The 21,611-nt window shown below is 39.8% G+C and overlaps 1 protein-coding gene and 1 long non-coding RNA gene across 9 annotated transcripts in view; one reads left to right on the forward strand and one right to left on the reverse strand.

Moving 5' to 3' along the window:
- ROBO2 (roundabout guidance receptor 2) overlaps positions 1–21,611 on the reverse strand; it is a 524,692-nt gene that overhangs the window by 110,718 nt on the left and 392,363 nt on the right. For all 8 annotated transcript variants that reach the window (XM_056559374.1, XM_056559371.1, XM_056559377.1 and 5 more), the window contains exons 7-8: positions 19,809–19,820; positions 4,684–4,808 (exon numbers count right to left, since the gene is read on the reverse strand). In XM_056559374.1, the coding sequence (XP_056415349.1) occupies positions 4,684–4,808; positions 19,809–19,820 (137 nt within the window). The remainder of the gene's footprint in view (positions 1–4,683; positions 4,809–19,808; positions 19,821–21,611) is intronic.
- The window catches only part of LOC130357051 (uncharacterized), a 133,451-nt gene continuing 122,108 nt past the window's right edge, over positions 10,269–21,611 (forward strand). Inside the window, exons 1-2 of the long non-coding RNA XR_008889088.1 lie at positions 10,269–10,384; positions 11,081–11,183. This is a non-coding gene — a long non-coding RNA (uncharacterized LOC130357051). The remainder of the gene's footprint in view (positions 10,385–11,080; positions 11,184–21,611) is intronic.

Below are 21,611 nucleotides of genomic sequence, written 5' to 3' on the forward strand. Positions count from 1 at the left end.
GTCTATGGGGATCTCACGGCATGTAAAACAGTAAGCTAAGCAGGACTGTCTTGGCACCACAGTGGAATGGGAGACCACCATGGGTTTGAGTCCAATCAGATTGCTTCTATAATTTTTGAAAAGGCCTCTGAAAAATGAAGGAAGCGATCTGATTGGTTGCTATGGGCAACTCAGAAACTTTTCCTTTGGACAGGTTTTGATAAATCTCCATCAAAACCAGTGTAGAGGAAGAGTTGTGCAGTTGCCCATAGCAACCAATCAGATCACTTCTTTCATTTTTGAAAAGGCCTCTGAAAAATGAAGGAAGCGATCTGATTGGTTGCTATGGGCAACTCAGCAGCTTTTCCAGGAAAGTAAAGTTAAACCACAACACTGTAACGCTGTAATGCTCTGTACCACCCCGGGACTCAAACCAGTGGTGGTCTCCCATTCCACTGTGCTGCCAAGACAGTCCTGCTTATCTTACTGTTTTACATGCCATGAGATCCCCATAGACCACATTGGGCCTTTTGGTTTCAATGGGCAAAAAATCACAGTTAAAGCTCTAGTCATAGTTCCCTATACCATTAAAGAAGGGAGGGCTCAATATTCACGAATATGCGCATATGCGCATAAATTTTCGCATATGCAAAAAAAGAAAAAAACTAATATTCGTAATTACGAATATATAGTGCTATATTCGCAATATTCGTGAATTCGCGAATATGCAATATTCACGATTAAAATTCGAATTGCAGATATTCGCGAGCAACACTACTCTCTGCTGACACCTCTGTCCATGTCAGAAACTGACCAGAGCAGGATATAGGTTTGCTATGGGGATTTGCTCCTGCTCTAGCAAGTTCTTGACACAGACAGAGGTGTCAGCAGAGAGCACTGTGGTCAGACTTGAGGAACTACACAACTTCCTCTGAAGCATACAGTAGCTGATAAGTACTGGAAGGATTAAGATATTTTTATTAGAAGTGATTTACAATTATGTATAACTTTCTGGCACCAGTTGTTTTGAAAAATATTGTTTTTCACCAAAGTACCCCTTTAACTTGAAGTGGGCTAAGGGCTCGTTCGTACTGCTGTTTTGCTCTGGTAAATAGAGCTCCATCGGCCAGTCCATTGGAATGCCAGAAGTTGAGAAAAAATTTGTGCAGGTTCTAATTTTTTCCTTTACCCAACTCCGGTAAAATATCAGATCCCCGATTAAGCCATTCTGGGTTCGTTCTGCACTAAATAGAAAAGCCAACGCGACCCAGAACAAGACGGAGCGTAATGATACTGTGAACTAAGCCTAAGCTGCAATTCCCAATATAGCCGGTGGTGGTGCCGTTTCTGGAAACTATGTAGACCCTTTTTTATGATCTGAGACAATCTCTTCTAGTGATCCTATCATACAGTGTTATATCTTCTTTAGCCACAAGAGGGGTCCAAAATGGAAGGGCCCCTGTTATTGCTGTCAGGACTCAGTCAGGACTGTGCAGACATTTTCGTCCTCATAGCGCAATTCTGTAGTGTGAACCCGACCTAAGCCTAAAAGTGATGGGGGGCAAGGGAAGAGTGGCTGCCAATAATGCATGTGTGGCAGCTGTGGTTGGTACAAATCAAATTCAATATGAATTTCCAAAAAGCTTCCGTTCTTGGCAAATCCATTTATCTCAAGATGACATCCACTATTTTAGAGGTCAGAAGAAGGGTGAGGGTTCAGGGCCAGCTTAGGATAAAGGATAGGGACCCTTAGGCTAGGATTCCACTTGGTATTTTTTCCTGCGTTTTTTTTTTTTACTGAAAAAAACACCCGAAAAAACGCCAATGCAATTTCTTGCATCTGATGTTTTTTCTGTCGTTTTTGCATTTGAGTGGAAATTTTTAATAAAGTGTGTGTGTTTCACTTTTTTTTCTCTAGTTTTTAAATTTTTTAGGTAGTACTACTATTCCCAGCATGATGGGAGCAGTAGTACCAGTACTAATAGACAGATCACAGCAGGTTTCTCTCCTGACCCCAATGCGATCGTCCAATCTATTGCAGAGATGAGGAGCGGCTCTGTACAGCGCTCGCATCTCTGCTCTGTACTAGAATAGAAATTCCCATCACTCATTCATATTTTCCGCCCAGAGTGGGGATTGGCCAGATGGTTGCAGCCAATCACAGCTCCCAAAGGGAAATATGAATGAGTGATGTTCTATTCATATCACTGGCCGGCCGGAGTACAGAGCAGAGATGCGGAGCGCAGGAGAAAGCCACTCCGCATCTCTCACAATAGATAAGACAATCTGCAAGTACTACTACTCCCAACATGGAGCACACTCTGCTCCATGCTGGGGGCTGTAGTACCTGCATTAAAAGAAAGATCACAGCGAGTGTAACTTCTGACACTTGTTGTGATCTGTCTATTAATGCAGGTATTACAGCTTCCAGCTTTGAGCAGAGTGTTCTCCATGTTGGGAGTAGTAGTACCTGCAATTAAGGAAAGATCACAGTGGATGTCACTCCTGACACCCGCTGTGATCCTCCTGTATGATGTACAGATGCGGGCGGGCGCTCTTCTATGGTTTCCTGCACTGACGCATATATAAACCTATTCATATTTCCCACAGAGAATTGTGATTGGCTGGAACCATCTGGCCAATCACAGCTCTCTGTTGGAAATATGAATAGGTGTATATATACGGCAGTGCAGGGGCCATAGAAGAGCGGCCGGCCGCATCTATACAATATACAGGAGGATCACAACGGACTCGCAGCGATCTGTCAATTAGTACAGGTACTACTACTCCCATCATGGAACAGTGTGTTCCATGCTGGGAGTAGCAGTACTACCTAAAAAAAAAAAGTAAAAAAACACACACACACTACATTTTTATTATTGTCTGCTACATTTTTTGTGCCCTGCCTGCCCGTACACATAAATTCATCCCTGTTTAAAAATTTATAAAAATGTTGTTATAAAAAGATACATTTCGTTAAATTCAATTTTTTCCATTACTACGGTTTTTTTATTATAATTTTATTTATTAAAAAACGTATCTCCATCCCTTTTTTTGGATCGCTAAAGTCCAAAAAAAGAATCAAAACCACCTGCAAAAACGCCAAAGTTAAAACACACATGGCATTTTTCTTGGCGTTTTTTTACTCCCATATACTTCTATGGGAGAAAAACACCACAATTTCAGGGCAAAAAAAGTCATAGGCTCAACATGCTACAATTTTGCAAAACCGCCAAGTAGCTGAAAAAGTGAAAAAATGCCAAAAGGATAAAAAAAATGGCAAACTGAAAAATGCAAAGTGGAAAAAGAATTTAGCGATTTCTCATTGATTTACAGCTAATATCTGGCCGCAGCGTTTTTTTGGCAGAAAAAAAGTCATGTGGCAGAATTGGTGCTTTTCTTGGTGTTTTTCCCCCCAAAAAACAAGTGGAATTCCAGCCCAACCCTAAAACCAAGGCAACATAACCCTAATTTAATATTAAGGTTAGGCAAAGTTCACACTGCTGTTGTGCTCCGACTCTTTTAGTGTTTGGCTCTTTTTTTGTTTTGTTCCAAACAGACCGAGAAAATTTTGGAGCTCAGCTGACACCAACGGGTCCTGGTAGATCCTATTGACTTGAATTGGGACCATTGGGTGTCTGGTATTTTACAGGAGTTGATCGGAGAAAAAAATAGGTTATACACGAAGGGTTTGTGCATACTGCCGTTGTTCTACAGTAAATCAGCACATGTGTAAAATATACATTATAACAGTGTTTCCAAAATAATGTGCCTCCAGCTGTTGCAAAACTATAACTCCCAGCCTTCGGCTGTCCGGGCATGCTGGGAGTTGTAGTTTTGCAACAGCTGAAGGCACGTTGGATGGAAAGCACTGCTATAGACATAGATGGTTGGTAGGTTAGGGTTATTGACAAATATCAAATAGAGATCATATGGATCAGGCAAATGAATCCAAAATAATGACTGTTTTCTGCGGTTTATTAATCACTTGAATCTCATTGTATATAGCAAAACCGCTCACCTACTGGGGTGTAATAGATGATCAGGCGGCCATTGACAGGTCCTAGAATATTCTACTATCCAATTCACCTCCTGTGAAAGACAATTCTTCATTTTGCCCTACACCAGAGCTCTTACAGGACGGGTCATCCATCTATGACAATCAGCAATATTATATTGATCTTTTGGGGTTTTGATAAAAGATCACTTTGCCCCAGACGCTTACGGGAGGTTGTTCTGTGCAATGTGTGATAAACTGCCCTGTCCTGCCATGACCCAAAGCCATTCTTCATTTCCTTCCTATGGGTAATTGTTATTTATTTAGCAGTATGAATTTATTTGAAATGTTTTGACTTCTCAAAACAATAGGAACAGTAACCAAAACAAAGTAAGAATAGCAATAGGAATCTCATCTGAGAAGGTTTGAGGACCTGTAATGTGGGGGTCCGATTCCCGGGGTCTATTCCAATAGGAGTTAGGAGGTCCTGTCTAGGTTACCGTCAGATATTTTTTGACAGCAAAAATATTGCACTCGTCAGTGTTATTTTTGTCCTTGAGAGAACTAGAATTCTTAAGGAACTTCGATGGGCCACCATTGGCCTTCAGTAACATAAACTATCTGACATAATTGTACCTGACCTACAAAGTGGGTTCAGTACCAAATGTTTTAGGTTGTCAATTGGTGTAAAGAAGAAGAGTTCTTACCTGGCTTCCTTCCTTTTGCCAGAAGACAGCAGGCTGAGGATTTCCTTTAGTTTCACAAGGGAACGTCACCGTCCGCCCCTGAGCTACGATCTGATCACGCGGCCTCACCACAAACTGCGGAGGAGCTGGGGATATACAAAAAGATCTTGTTGGGAAACCCTGACTACAATGGGAAACATAGAAATCAAAGAGATAGATAGATAGATAGATAGATATGAAATAGATAGATAGATATGAGATACATAGATAGATAGATAGATAGATAGATATGAGATAGATGGATAGATAGATAGATAGATAGATAGATATGAGATAGATAGATAGATAGATAGATATGAGATAGATAGATATGAGATAGATAGATAGATAGATAGATAGATAGATAGATAGATATGAAATAGATAGATAGATATGAGATAGATAGATAGATATGAGATAGATGGATAGATAGATAGATAGATAGATAGATAGATAGATATGAAATAGATAGATAGATATGAGATACATAGATAGATAGATAGATAGATAGATAGATATGAGATAGATGGATAGATAGATAGATAGATAGATAGATAGATAGATATGAGATAGATAGATATGAGATAGATAGATATGAGATAGATAGATAGATAGATAGATAGATATGAGATAGATGGATAGATAGATAGATATGAAATAGATAGATAGAAAGGAGATAGATAGATATGAGATAGAGAGATAGATAGATAGGAGATATATAGATAGATATGAGATAGATAGGAGATAGATATGAGATAGATATGAGATAGATATGAGAGATAGATAGATATGAGATAGATAGATAGGAGATATATATATATATATATATATATATATATATATATATATATATATATATAGATGGATAGATAGGAGATAGATAGATAAAATTTACTAAAATACACATAAATACAAAACTTGCTTCCAGCCTCCAACTTTTCTCATAGTTTTCCATAGATATTCTTACAAATTTAAACTGGTTCCTAAAATTTTAAGTAGTTTGTCCAGCTCTGCAAACATATATAATGTAAATGGTAACACAGCGGTGATAGGTTAATCTGGAGTATTCACACGTAGGATTGAATACAATCATATGTAGTTGGGCTGAGTTTGCCATCTGCCATTACTCATTATCAGAGGCGCAACTTGTAGCTTCTGGACCCCGATACAAGATCTGCAACAGGGCCCCATATGCCAATTATAATACTGCTCTCTTATGGGGAAGATGTACTTTGGGGCCCCTTTAGGCACCAGGGCCTTGGTGCGATTGCTACCTCTGCTACCGCTGTAGCTACTCCCCCATTATGTAATCGTAATACTTTTTTGTGATTTTATATGGGGCGGAAGGTGAGGAAACTGAAACTGAAATAAAATACTGTCCCCTCTAAGGAAGTTGAATGACGCTTTCAGCTCTGCTACATCTATACTTTCATCTTTTCATTATATCAATGGTATAGCAATGATTTTTAGGGTATTCATAGACTGAATAGTAATACACCCTGTAAAATATTGACCCTGTCCCCCCCACTGTCACCCTATTATAAGTCTATAAACGCAGCGCTGGACAAATTACCTTTCATCGTTTCCTATCACGGCTTCCCGGCTACGTTGGGTTAGCACAGACTTCAATCAATGTCATGCATAAGCACTGTTATGCTAATATCCGCATCGGAGGGCGAGTGGAACGATATGGAAATCAGCATGTAGAACATGAATAAAAAGCATAAGCCACGTGCGAGGTGGGCTTTAAATGTGCGCATGAAAGACCTCAAGGTTAATCACCTCATTTTTAGAGCCGGTACAATGGCACTTTCCGTCCGGATAAAACACCAGATAATGAAGACCCATTTAGAAGTATTAGACTAAAGTAGTGGAATGCAAATGTAATTCATTTTTTTTTTTTTTTCGTGTTTAACTAACTTTACTCATTTTGCCACTTTGATGACCTTAAAGGACGGCTGCGAAAAAAAAAATAATGTTGGGGCCATCAGCAGCTTTGTTCACAAAAGACAGGCACCAATGGCAATAGATGGCGGTAAGAGGCATCATGCTGAATAAACTAATAAAAGAGGATTTTTTTTCTTTAATTCTATATAATTTGTATATATTATTATAAATAATAAAAGCAAATTGTTTTCTGATGTCCTTGAAACAGTCAATAGGGGGCGCTGTATACTATACCCAACTTTATACAGCTGAAATAAAGTAACATTTTATCAACCATAATATGCAGTGTTCCCAACCGATGTGCCTCCAGCTGTTGCAAAACTACAACGCCCAGCATGCCCGGACAGCCGAAGGCTGTCCGGGCATGCAGGGAGTTGTAGTTTTGCAACAGCTGGAGGCGCACCAGTTGGGAAACACTGGTCTATAGAGATGTCAAACACTAACGCTAGTACTGCTAATGGTAATAATATCTTATCAACCATATTATGCAGTTTTCCCAAATAGTGCGCCTCCAGCTGTTGCACAACAACTCTGGGAGTTAAATTTTTGCAACAGCTGGAGGTCCACGATCTGGGAAACACTGGTCTATAGAGATGTCAAGCGCTAACACTAGTACTGCTAATTCTAGTAACATTTTATCAACCATATTATGCAGTTTTCCCAAATAGTGCGCTTCCAGCTGTTGCACAACAACAACTCTGGGAGTTGTAGTTTTGCAACAGCTGGAGGTCCACCATCTGGGAAACACTGGTCTATAGAGATGTCAAGCGCTAACGCTAGTACTGCTAATTCTAGTAACATTTTATCAACCATATTATGCAGTTTCCCCAAAAAGTGCGCCTCCAGCTGTTGCACAACAACAACTCTGGGAGTTTTAGTTTTGCAACAGCTGGAGGCACACCGTCTGGGAAACACTGATATTATGGCTGGCGCCAATAGTTCTACTGACCCAAAGGTAAGACTACTAGGACAATTAGAGTTCGGGTTTTACAGACGTTACATGGGAACCTAAAATCTGCTTTTACGAAATATATAAATTTTACGAAATATAATAATATTATGGGATAAAAATACTTTTGTTGCTTTAAACTTTGGTGAACCTTCCTTGATAGATCAGAGAATGGTAAAAATCATATTTCCCTTATTTATTAATACTATCTTAATTTCTCCTATTATATATAATATAGAAGAACTGAAACAATACAGCAGATAAAACATACAACGTTTAAGATTTTTTGGTGTAGGTTTTATAGATTTCTATTTATTTTAGGATGGAATAGCTTTGCTGAAATAAACATTGTGGCCTCCTATGCTGCTCAGTATTGCATTTGCTATTTTTTTGCAATGAAAGTCAAAGGGCAGATGGATCCAAACATATAACTCCATAGCTTTGTTTCCATTGGCACAAAGTGAAAAAAACGTATAGGCACAGAATCAGTAATATTTCGATAACAGCACAATTGATTTATTAATAGGACTGAAAGAAAACTATTATGTATGTGTGGTGGCGGGGTGTGTGGTGCAGGGAAGATGTTGTTACCCTAGGGGCAGAGGGCATTTACCCCTTGTATTCGTGACGCCAGGGTGTGGTTTAGCCTATAACTACCCGAAGGTATCCCGCTGGTTCCTGGGCTAGGCACAGGGGCAATAAAGACTACGATGCCAAGTTACGGACAACGGTAGCTTTACTGAGGGTAGACAGTTGGTAAAGTCTATACAGTTCAGCCAGGGCCCAAGGAGGTGACCAGTGATTCAGAGACCTTATGAGCTTGCTGGGACTTGTAGTAGGATTGGACAATTGAATGCAGACCATGCTGACTTGACAGATGACAGGGACTGACTTGACTTGACTCATAAAGCTGTGACTTTACCTTACTTGAATTGATGGTGGCTGCAGGACTGGACTTTGATGTCTCCAACACTCTGGACACACACACTAGGCGACTGCACTGGACCTCAGCAGGAAGCAAGAGATCTAAGCTCCAAAAGAGAGAAGCTCCACCCAGGGCTTATATGGGGGAGACTAGCAGGGAGCCCATAGGTCACTCTTGGGATCACCTGGTCACTGGTACCTCCTGGGTAACAATCACATGACATATCACATGGTATAACTCTTAAAGGGTACCTCTCATCAAAAAAAAACTTTTGATATATTATAGATTAATATGCTTCTTTCTATTTAATTTTCCACTTTGAAGAAATGACCACTAGGGGTCTCCCTACCAGTCCTGGCAGCAAGCATTTCAGACTCATGCTGGAGTCCTAAACACTACGAGCTGCCAGTCTGCTTTGTTCACAAAGGAGAACACTCATAGCTGCCAGCCTGCTTTGTTCACAGCCTGTTTGGCTGTGAACAAAGCAGTCTGGCAGCTCTGAGTGTTTAGGACTCCAGTATGAGTCAGAAATGCTTGCTGACAGGACTGATCGGGAAAAATACAATAGAAAGAAGCATATTTTTCATTAACATGCTATTGGAAAGTTATTCAACATTCATTAATCTAAAATATATCAAAAGTTTATTTGACGAGAAGTACCCTTTAATGCTACATAACAATTTATAACACTTTACCATGAAAAACATATTTATAATGAGGAAACTGAAGGAGGCTGCCTGACAGGACAGCAGGAGCACGGGGTAACACCTCCTGTACTGGGCCACCACATATGTATGTATATTGCTATGTTGTTCTACATTTTAGCATTATTAAGTTATATTCAATTAAGTCTATGCTTTTTTACTGTTATGTTATGGTTTGTTTTTATTGACATTTTTTGTTTATTTATTTTAGCATTTATGTATGTGTATACTGCTATGTCATCCTACATTGTTAGCATTATTAAGTTATATGTATATAAATATATTTTTTCTGTCATGTTATGGTTTGTTATTATTTTCATTTATTTATTTACTGTATGTATTTATGTATGTATGTATATACTTCTATGTTGTCCGACAGTACATTATTAGTATTAAGTTACGGTATATTAAATAAAATATATGCTATATTTTACGGTTATGGCTTGTTATTATTGTAATTTTTATTTAATTTATTTATATACAACTCCATCTGTTGCCAAAGGCATGCTGGGAGTTGTACTTTTGTTACAACTAGAGACACATGGTTTGGAATACACTGATATAGCTTTTTAAGGTAAAGAGATTTCATTAAGGCAGCGGGGTGTGTGTGGGGGGGGGGGGGGGGTGGAGAGAGTTGTAGGCAGAAAGGGGGAGTCCACAAAGGAAGAATGGGGGATGGGCACTACAAAACATATATATGACAAAGTTCAAGCAAGCACTTGATAATAACCCGGTGAAGTAATGTTATGGGGTGCAAGACACTAGAAGGAATAGGCAATTCCGCAATAGTAAAAAACATAAAAAGAAAAAAAGAATATGTCTTCACTCACTACAGTATTAGAAATAGATTCATGCTTTATTGCGGAAAAGTCTTAGCGAACATAGTCGAAAAACATAATCACCCGAGGTGCAGGGAGAGGGAGCGGCTAGCAGCCGGTAGCAGGAGCTTATCAAGTGAATGACAGCGCGGTTTCGCGTCAGAGACGCATCATCCGAATGATGCATCTCTGACGTGAAACCGCACTGTCGTTCTCTGGATATGCTCCTGCTACCGGCTGGTAGCCGCTCTCTCTCCCTGCACCCCGGGTGATTATGTTTTTCGACTATGTTCGCTAAGACTTTTCCGCAATAAAGCATGAATCTATTTCTAATACTATGGTGAGTGCAGACATATTCTTCTTTTCTTTTTATGTTTTTTACTATTGCAGATTGGGTGGGGGGTTTGCTGTCCTCTAGCCTGAGCCACTCTCGGAGCAGAAGCAGATAGAAGCTACCACTCTAGAGGCCACTACTATGGACTGGATCACTAAGATCAGCTGCCAAGAATTCAATGACGGGGTTACTATCTGTAGAGAAGGGGCTGCGAGAGAGATCAGAGAAAACAGATGGTTTTGCTGGGGATAGCAACGGCCACTATAGTAGAAATGTAGTATTGCATGGCGATCATGTAATACCAGAACAAAGACAGATGAAATCCACCAGAATGGGAACCGCATGTGCAGAGCAGCTCTTTATTCTGAATCGGAATCTCAGTTTATTAAGAATAAGGGTCAAATGATCCGAAACGCATTCTTCAAGCATTTCCCAGGAATTCTCTAAAAAAAAGTTTTATTTTTTGTTACCATTATGATAATGTAATGGATTCATAATAAAGCAGCGTCATTAGGTTGATTTTAATCTATTTGTCTATATTTGGACTGGGGTTGTCTTTAGGAAACAATCTCCTTAAGGAATTGCTCCTCATGCCACTCCCCAGTCCAGTTCACCAGCCATTTATGACTTTATGCTTATTACTATTATTGTTTATTTTTCCTTATTTTTGCTTTCATGCTTTGATGAAATCGACTCTGACAGGAATGGAGACGTACACCGTTATCTTCCGCTCCTAGAACTACAATCACAGCGTTTCTGAAATGACAAAGCTCTCAGCCTAGTAGGGGACCATCTAACAGAACGGGTTGGTATTTCATGAGGCGCTCGCATGTATATGTTTTGTCACATCTGATAAATATTTTAGGAGAAGTAAATAATATATCACCATTATTAATGTATTAAACAGGGTGCTACATGGGGCTTTTACAAAAGGTTTTCTGCTTTGGTGAAAATTTGTCATTGTCAGCGGCGCAAAGTGATGGATCGCCAACGTGACCTTATACAAAGCGAATTAAAATAGTGTCTGTCAACATCTGAGCTGGAAGTAATAATCAATAGGTGAGCGTGGGACAGATATTAGGAGCCTTAAGGAGCCTTGTTAAGATCTCTTAATCCATTTATCCTTTCATAGGATAAACATTGTTATAAAAACGTGATTGGATCAATGTGTTGTGAGACCTAGATTAGAGCAAAACGGGGGGTTCTATTTAATCATGCAGATGGGGGGGGGTAATGGCTTGATATGAAACAGGGTTATCTATTACAGATCCCTCTCATATGTTCGATGAGGGCATGTGAGGTGCCTCACCCTCAGGACCTATCTCTATTAGATTACAGAAATTTGAAGATTGTAGAGTGATCACTAAAATCTATGGAAACAAAGTGTTATCCAAAGAAGAAAAAAGATCCAGCTCACGAGGGAGTAGTCCCAGAATGTCAAAAATATTTATTCCAAGCATGCAGGATACAAAAAGTGACACACATGAAAAGAAAAAAAAAAAAACGACTGACACATTTCTGACAACATGTCCTTAGTCGTGGTCATGTGACCAGGACTAAGGACATGTTGTCCGAAACGCGTCAGTCTTTTTTCTTTTTTTTTAAAGATATGTTTCACTTTTTGTATCTTGCATTCTTAGAATAAATAAATAAATATTTTTGACATTTTGGGACTATTTTCTCATGAACTGGATCTACTTCCTATTTAGTTTTCATTTGGTGTGCTCCGGCTCTCCGTGCTCCGTTGTGGGGGAAATTGAAATTGTCTGCAGGTACGGAGAACTGAGGAATTTTCATGGAAAGTGTTGGTTAGAATTTTAAAGTTTCTCATGGCTGTCTTTAGGGACATCTGTGACGGGTTGGAGTATCCTCTATAACTTTTCAGTATATATAAGTAAGGTCATGTCTTCTTTTATAGGCTCGACTTTATTCAGAAGGGAATCTTGACAGATGTTTGAATTGAAGCTTTGAGCTGCAATGTAAAATCTTTAGCCTCTATATATGTACAATTTATAATACTGTTGTCTATGGGCCATTGAGGCATTTAGGGCCACTCTGTAAGCAGAGCCCTGATATCACTGCTATTTATGTACCCCCTTCCCCCATATAGGTATGGACCTGCACCCTAATAACTAATAATAGTGCTATACAAAGTACATTGAAGACATTCATTTGTGGTTTCCTTTACCACTCTGATCCTTATCATAGATATTAGAGATGAGCGAACTTACAGTAAATTTGATTCGTCACAAACTTCTCGGCTCGGCAGTTGATGACTTATCCTGCGTAAATTAGTTCAGCCTTCAGGTGCTCCGGTGGGCTGGAAAAGGTGGATACATTCCTAGGAAAGAGTCTCCTAGGACTGTATCCACCTTTTCCAGCCCATCGGAGCACCTGAAAGCTGAACTAATTTATGCAGGAAAAGTCATCAACTGCTGAGCCGAGAAGTTCGTGACAAATCGAATTTACTGTAAGTTCACTCATCTCTAATATATATTATAGTGGCTGGATCTACAGATTAGATATATTTTTTCCAATGTATATGTTAATTTAATCATTTACACCAGTGTTTCACAACCAGGGTGCTTCCAGAAGTTGCAAAACTAAAACTCCCAGCATGCCCGGACAGCCAACGGCTGTCCGGGCATGCTGGGAGTTGTAGTTTCGCAACAGTTGGAAACACACTGGTTGGGAAACACTGCTGTATGGTATGCTTATTTGTATATTATACAACTGTACACCATATGGAGAAGGCACCATTAAAAGTGACCACATTGTGAATCATCCAGTGTAAGGGCAGCATTAAGAAACCATTCCTAGCTTAAAGGGGTATTCCAGGCAAAACCTTTTTTTTATATATCAACTGGCTCTGGAAAGTTAAACAGATTTGTAAATTACTTCTATTAAAAAATCTTAATCCTTCCAATAGTTATTAGCTTCTGAAGTTTTCTGTCTAACTGCTCAATGATGATGTCACGTCCTGGGAGCTGTGCATGATGGGAGAATATCCCCATAGGAACTGCACAGCTCCCGGGACGTGAGTCATCAGAAAGCAGTTAGACAGAAAACAGCAACTCAACTTCAGAAGCTAATAACTATTGGAAGGATTACAATTTTTTTATAGAAGTAATTTACAAATCTGTTTAACTTTCCGGAGCCAGTTGATATATATAAAAAAAAGTTTTGGCCTGGAATACCCCTTTAAGTGTTATTAAACATACATGGCAAATTGCATATATAGTGAACTTGATTTTCACCAGATGGAAATTCTTTACTGTAAGAGCAGAGAGACTATGAATGTATCTGCCGCACGATGTTGTGATTGTTGATTCATTAAACAAGTTCATTAGGGACCTGGTTGCCCCTTTCTTCTGCAATATTAGTGATGGGTACTAGATTATTGCTGATTTCTTCTAATTTGGAGTCTGAAAGGATTAAAGAAGCTATCCAGGAATAGAATAACAGAGCTAATTTCTTCCAAAAACAGCACCACCCTTGTTGTCAGGTTGTGTTTGTTATTACCACTTTGCTCGTTTCACTTCAAGGGGACTGCAATACCACACACACCACACACAACCCGAGGCTGCGTGGTACTGTTTTTTGAAGAAATCAGCTCTGTTTGTTAATCCTTTAAAGGAAAACGGTCATCCTGTTCACCCACACTAAACCCAATACAATGGGTTATAGTGTGTATGAACAGGAGTCCAACGAGGGGTCACCTACTTAAATATGTCCAGTAGGTCCTGAGATATGTCCCCTAGAAGATCCTCTGCTGAATTCAGTGAATCACGCACAGGGGGTGGGGCTTCAATGCTCAATTTACATATCCATTGTCTGCGACTCTACATCCTAGTGAAGTGGAGTCACCACCAATGAATATGTAAATTGAGCTGGTAAAGCTCCACCCCATGCACAGGATTCACTGAATTCAGCAGAGGATCTTCTGGGTGACATATCTCAGGACCTACCGGACATATTTAAGTAAGTGACCCCTCGTTGGACTCCTGTTCACCCACATTATAACCCAGTGTATTGGGTTTAGTGTGAGTGAACAGGCTGACAGTTTTCCTTTAATATACTTGTGTTTTTTAACCTTATCAACTAAGTAACTATATAACTATAATCTCACTTTAGTACAGTGAAACCTTTTTATTCCCTTCGAGAAGACCACGCCTCTAAAACACCAATCTTTACTGCAATTTTGGGTAGTTGTCTCAAAGAGATTTCTTTCATTTGCAGCCTTTGTCTCCCATAGATTGACCGGTTTCATGTGAACAAACACTACTTAGATTTATCGTCGAAACTTCCCTTGTACCTGATGAAATATTTAATTCATGGCGGAACATATGTGCCTGGGGCCGAAGGGCTTAAAACAAATACATTTTCCAAAGCCCTTTTCCAATCATATTTTATTCAGAAAGGCAAAAGATTCCGCTGTCGACCTCTGGACAGGATGCTTAATTGCAGAATCATTTCAGCTTATGACAATGTTTTCTTAGACTGAATCCATATGGGAACTATTTCCCCCCCTTTACTATGGTTTATTAAACAGTAAAAGAGTTTCATAAACGTCTACTTTTCTACAAGTAGCCAACGTATTGTGCTCCAGGTAAGGTGGATCTGCCCTGACTTCTGTCACTTTGATGCACAGCTATTTGTAGCTGCTTTGAAATATAGTACAATTGGAGAAATACAGTATCCACTAATGATGGAAAGCCAAATCATGGAGTGTTACGGACACCTAGGGCAGGATGCAGACAATGTTTATTCTCATGCATTCTTGATTTATGGGGAATACGAATATGAATGTAGAATTTCACTGTACGTGTTTATTAGGACGTCCTAGACCAGAGATCTTTCATGTTTGGCACCATGCTTGCAGTCATAGTTTTGCAACAGCTACAGAGCCACATGTTGGAGAACACTTCTCTAGACCACAGCAATGAAGGAGCTAGATAAGCACGGATATAGAGGGTAAAGTGCTTCCCAAAGGCCAACACTTATGAGGGAAGTGGGGATGTCTGTGTTGCTAAGCTGGATTCGCTAAGGCTGGATCTAGTCATGTTCTAATAGGACTTGGACATAATACCTGTAATTTGCTAGTTTAGGCTGAAAATCAAGTCACAAGTCATGGATGTAGTTGAGCCTTATTTGATCACCCGGGAGTCAACAGGCACATTTGGGAGTCAAATTTTCTTATTAAAATTTTTATTTCCCTGAGTCCGAAGGCAGCACACCAATAGATTATATGTCTCCTACAACCCAGACAGAAGAGGGTTAACTAGAAGTGAAACAAATAAATAGTTACTCAGGGGGGGATATTGTGCTGCTTTCTGACACAAGGAAATAAAAATTTCAGTAAGTACATTTTCTATTTCCTTTTTGTCCAGCACATCAATGGGACCTGAATAGCAATAGAGAATATCAAGGAAGGGTATTCGACACAAGCCGTTCCTTTGATCACTCTTTCTCCCTCTTATGTCAAAGTATTAAATCTGTAATGACTTAAAAATGTAGATGTTAAGGTGTCGGACCATGTAGACCCTTTACATATTTCCTCCAATGGAATTGAGCATCTTTGTGCCCAAGATGTAGCTTTGGATTGTGAGGAATGTGCCCTTATGTTCAAAGGACTTTGAAGCCCTAAAAAGTTACAGTACCTGATGAGATCTTTTATCCAACTTGCTAACGTTGCCTGTTACCAGGTCTCCAGGTCTCCAAAAGACCCAGGGCAAGAGCCCATAGCCCAGCCACGCCCCTAACAACACCCTCATACATACCTCATACTTATCTAACCACACTCAGCCTCCTTCTTTAATGGTTTTCTCCCACTTCTGTACACAACACAATGCACATACACAACCAACATTTCATTTATGGTTTATGGAGCAGTTCCTCTCCATAGAGAATGCATAAAGTACTGGTCCACTCTCTTTATTTATGGGGACATTACTCCTTTAACCTAGATATCCCCTATCCTAAGCATAGGGGATTATTTAAAGATTTGGGAATACCTCTAAGAGCAATAATGTCTGTCACCTGAGTTTAGGAAGACATCCTATACTGACAAACTGACACCAACCACCAACATTACTAGTACAGACCCTACATCTAGCAAAAATAATTAGAGGATTTATTTTGTTCTGAGCACATCACGAAGTGTGACATTATGTGATCATATGATGTCTTATCGGATCTCCATAGGAAAAAGGTGCCACACTGGGAAAGGGAGAGATTTGTCAGGACACCTTAGGGTTCCCTTCCTCCTCCAGACCCCTCTGTCCAACTCCAGTCTCCTTTGTCCATCCCCTCCTCCAGATTCCTCTATCTGCTTCCTTCTCCATATCCCTCTGTCCGCCTCCTGCTCTAGACCCCTCTGTCTGTCTCTTTCTCCAAACCCCTTTGCCCGCCTCCTCCTCCAGACCCTTCTATCCACCTCCTTCTCCAGACTCCTCTGTCCAGCTTCTCTTCCAGACTCCTCTGTCTGCCTCCTTCTCCACACTCCTCTGTGCCCACCTCCACCAGATTTCTCTGTCTGCCTCCTCCTCCACACTCCTCTTTCTGCCTCCTCTTCAATACTCCTCTGTCCACCTCTTCCTCCAGACTCCTCTGTCCGCCTCCTCCTCTAGACCCCTCTGTCTGCCTTCTCCTCTAGACTCTTCTGTCCTCCTCCTCCAGACCCCTCTGTCTGTCTCCTTCTCCGGACCCCTCATCTATCATACACATCTATTATATACATACATACATACATCTACCATAAATACATACATCTATCATACATACACACATCTATCATACCTACATCATACACGCACAAATCTATCATACATATATCATACATGCACACATTTATCATACATACACACATCTATCACACTTACATCTATCATACATACATATATACATACATCACACAAACATGTAAACATCTATCATACATACACACATCTATCATACATACTTCTATCATACATACGCACATCTAGCATCCATACATCATCTATCTATCTATCATACACACTTCTCCTTTGCATACCTTTACCTTGAGGTGGCCAGTCTGGCAGCATTTGGTGCGCCCACGCATGGCAGGTTACTCCCCAGAAGCCACCGCTGCATTAAAGCAGCTGTGGCAATTATTTTTTTTAAAAAAGTGTGTCAGCCTGAGACACCAGACCAGGGGCTAGAGCCCCCTAAGCCCCCAAACTTTATCAATAAAGCTTCAGAGTCTTGAAGTATCAGGAGCACAAGTTCTAGGGTAAGGCTCTTTGCAAGATAATTCATGTAGTTAGTTCACTTATTGTTCTTGCAAAGTTTTGGTGATCAAAAATAATGTTTTAGGAGAGCAATTTGAAGTTAGTGGTATCCCAGAGGTTTAAATAGTTCTGAACATAAATGCTTTAGGATGATGAATATCTTAAAAAGGTACTAGGTTGTAAAAAGATGGTCTTAGCTTATTTAGGGCTTTCAAGAAACAACACAACAGGGATTGAGGAAAATATATGAAATGCACATTTATAGTCGTAAGACGTTTCTTAAGTGTGTTCAGCTTTAGGTCCTTCTTGAAAAACTGAAGAAGGGTAGACACAGAGGTCAAGTCCTGGAAAAAAGTGTGGGAAGCTAAGATTTTCACTCAAGGGCTGGTCCTTACAAACGCCTGCTAATGGCAACAGAGTTCCTGCTGCTCCATTCCCACGCATTCCTGCAGGACTAGAGCCATGGGTAGACATCTCAAGTACTGACATGGAATTCTCTGTTGCCCTTGCAGGATAGATCTTCAATACTCCTTTAATACACCTTATGTGTGCTCAGTGTTTTTGACACCATGATAGTGTTAACTACTTCTGTAGATAGTGCTCTCCTCAGGAGAGATGACCCCTCATCTTCCATGCTGTCAATTAAAGATGGTTGAAATCTTGGTGAAACCAACTGACTGAAACAGTAGATTCTATGAGAAAGGTAGTTTACAGAATAGTGTTGAGCGCGAATATTCGCGATGCGAACATTTATCGCGAGTATTATATATTCACGAATATTGCGAATATAGCGCAAAATATTCGCAATTACAAACATTCACATTTTTTTTTTCACAGTACACATCACAGTGATCATCCCTCCCTGCTTCCAGCTAGTGGTGTAAACAAGGCTCCAATGCTAGTTACTGTGTCAGACTGGCGGGCGGCCAAAAATTTGCATATGCAAATTTTTGCGCATATTGATCCCTCCCTTCTTTTAGCCCCTTTATCACGCGATATTGCGCATGCAAATTTTATGGAGAATGCACATGCGAATTTGATGGCGCATAGTAAAAAAAAAGGCCGCAAATATGCGAATTTTACGAATATATGACGAATATTCGTCCTTATATTCACAAAATATTGCAAATTCGAATATGGCCTATGCCGCTCAACACTATATACAGAATTCCCATCGCAAAACCTCTAATGCGATAGGAAATCATTGTCTACTTGGCCAATAGGTCAGAATGACAATCACCTTCACTTTCTCTAGGCAAATTATTCTCAGTACTCTGGAAAAAAGAGGCATTGTAGGGAATACATACACAAATCTCACTTTCCATGTTATAGAGAGTCTAATGCTAGTGCTGACCCGCTCCTGGGCAGAGAAAAAAAGCATAAGAGTTTTTTGTTGTCTTTCACCTCCAGGGTCGTGCTCTGACCTTCTGACCATCTTCCTGTTTGCCCGTTTGTGCCCTGTGCATGCTCAGAAAGCATTGGCATAGCGTACAGTCATCTTTGTTTTTCTGTTGCTGTGATCCCTCCCACACCAGCTGTCCCAGGCAAACATCAGGGCTTAGCCTGGCAAATGGAAGATGGCATTTTACCATGGAATCCCCAAGATTGTAGTATCATAGGAGCCTACATGCTCCTATATCTTTTATCCATTTTAGAAGAGAAAAAAAAAAAAAAAATAAATAAATAAAAAAAAAAATATATATATATATATATATATATATATATATATATATATATATATATATATATATATATGAGTCTTGAGGGATATAGCCTGCTGTGCCTGATGATTGGCTACTATTTTTTTGTTTCATTGCTAGTTGACGCTTTTCTGCCGAGGTAGTAAGAGACTTATAACTCACTGGTTTGCTGCTTGAGGACAAAAAGAAAATCCCCAATACTGTGGATGGGTAATAAATGACGCGCCAATGACGTGACACAGTACATAAGAGTATTTTTGGGAGTTTGTACAAGGAAGGTTCACCAAAGGTCCTGCAACGGAAGAGCCTACAAGTTATATTATTTTAGAAAGTGCTTGTGCTCTTAGCAATACAACTGCATGAGTATTAGATACAAGAAGCTTTACCCCATACTATGTGCTCGCCAGCAATCCGGGATGTAAATGAAAGTTGGAGCGCAAAATGTCATGCTAACATAAGATAATGATGGTTACTTACCAACAGGGCGAACTGAAGAAATTACAATGGTGGTGAGAGAACATAAAAAGAAAATTAAAAGAAAGTCTGTCAGAATGTGACATGCAATACTACACGGCTATAGTGGCTACAATAGATTAACGATCAGTGCATGCATGGATCAGCCGAGGAATACAGGGGTCATGTATAAAAACTAGAACTCAGAAAAAAGCTGCGGAATTACCCATGGCCACCAGGTTTGCATTAAGAGTCTGTTGAGAAATCAGGGTTTACCATGGGAAACTTTTTATCCATGACAACCCTGTATAAAGTAACTAGACTAATATTGAAATAAATAATAGAAAATACAAAGTATTCTGTAAACCATTTTTGTGCTCTGTACAGCTGCTAAATGGATTATCCTTGGCAACCCTAGCAAAGATTGATGACAACCCTCTTGTGTGCGACAAAACTAGAAATAGGGGTGTGGCTTAGAATCTAAATAAGTGTGGCTTTGAGGAAAGGGAATGCAAAGTAAAACACAACCATGTGAACCAAAAGTTTGGTGCAAAAATATTGCCATAAAAAGACAAAAAATAAGTGGTGTAGAGTAAGACAAAGTGTCACACGTCTTGCCAGACAATATTATCATACAATGTGAGCCACTTTTATAAATGTGGTGCATCTTTGGACTGCCTGGTTTTCCTTTATGCAAATATTTATGGGTCTAAATATTAGACAAGATTAGTAACTTTGGATTGAACTAGTTCATACAGTAGCGATGATTGAATTATTTTTGTATGAACTGAATTTGTTGTGAATTTTAATTCAGTTTCACTGAGCAGCCCGGCTGGTGGTATACACTGTATGCCAGGCTGAGACCTGTTGTGAATATATTTACTGCTCCTTGTTCCTGTTTGTGGCCACATGTCTTCCTCTGCAGCCTATTGTAATCATGAAATGGTCCCTAGAATGCATACCGGAAGAAGCTAGTCAATGTCTTATAGAAGCAGGGAGTGGTATCTTCACCCCGTGAGAAGAGCCGGTTCTCCTGTCATTCGACAGTTTCTGCTCCTATACAGTATGTAGTGATGCACTACAGATCAGTGCTTACCATTTACCGTATGCAGCATATGCCTCTTGCTCAGTACATAGTTTTCATGGCACACTAGTGTAGACCACCAAGGCAACTGTGTAGAGAGCAGGGACTTCTGTCATTTTGATAGGAGTCCATGCTCTTGTACAGTAAACAGAGATATGCTGTTTACTGTATGGCCCACAGAGGTAAGTGATGATATAATGTATCACCACTTCATTTGTTACACTCTATGGGAGTGTAGGGCAGAATCTCAATCAGTCATCGAATTGAATCAATTTTCATGACTGATGACTGATAAAATGAATCTTGGGAGGTTCGCTAATCTTTAAATGGAATCTGACTGTCAGTTCTATATTAACCTCAGAGCTGCAGACATTGGTAGATAGCTGAGAAAAACAAATGATACCTGCCTCTTAGCTGATTGTTGTTTGCAAAGATATAAAATCTTGTTTCCCTTCCAATTACTCCCCTACCTTTTCCTGCCCTGTATAATTGATATACAGAGTTTGGCTTCCAGCATTAATTAATAATGCATGGCAGGGCAGGGAGGAAGGGGGAGTGCATACTGCAGCTCAGCCCGGCCTGTATGACACTTGGGAGGAAAACATGATTTCATAACTTTGCAAACAGCCATCATCTAAAAGATAGGTATTATTTTACCTCCTTATCAGCTATCTGCCCTTACCTGCAGTTCTGAGCATTATATAGAGCCGACAGATTATCTTTAATAGGAAGTATTTACAAAC

The sequence above is a fragment of the Hyla sarda genome, chromosome 2, assembly GCF_029499605.1.
Source record: "Hyla sarda isolate aHylSar1 chromosome 2, aHylSar1.hap1, whole genome shotgun sequence".
Classification (NCBI taxonomy): Eukaryota; Metazoa; Chordata; class Amphibia; order Anura; family Hylidae; genus Hyla; species Hyla sarda.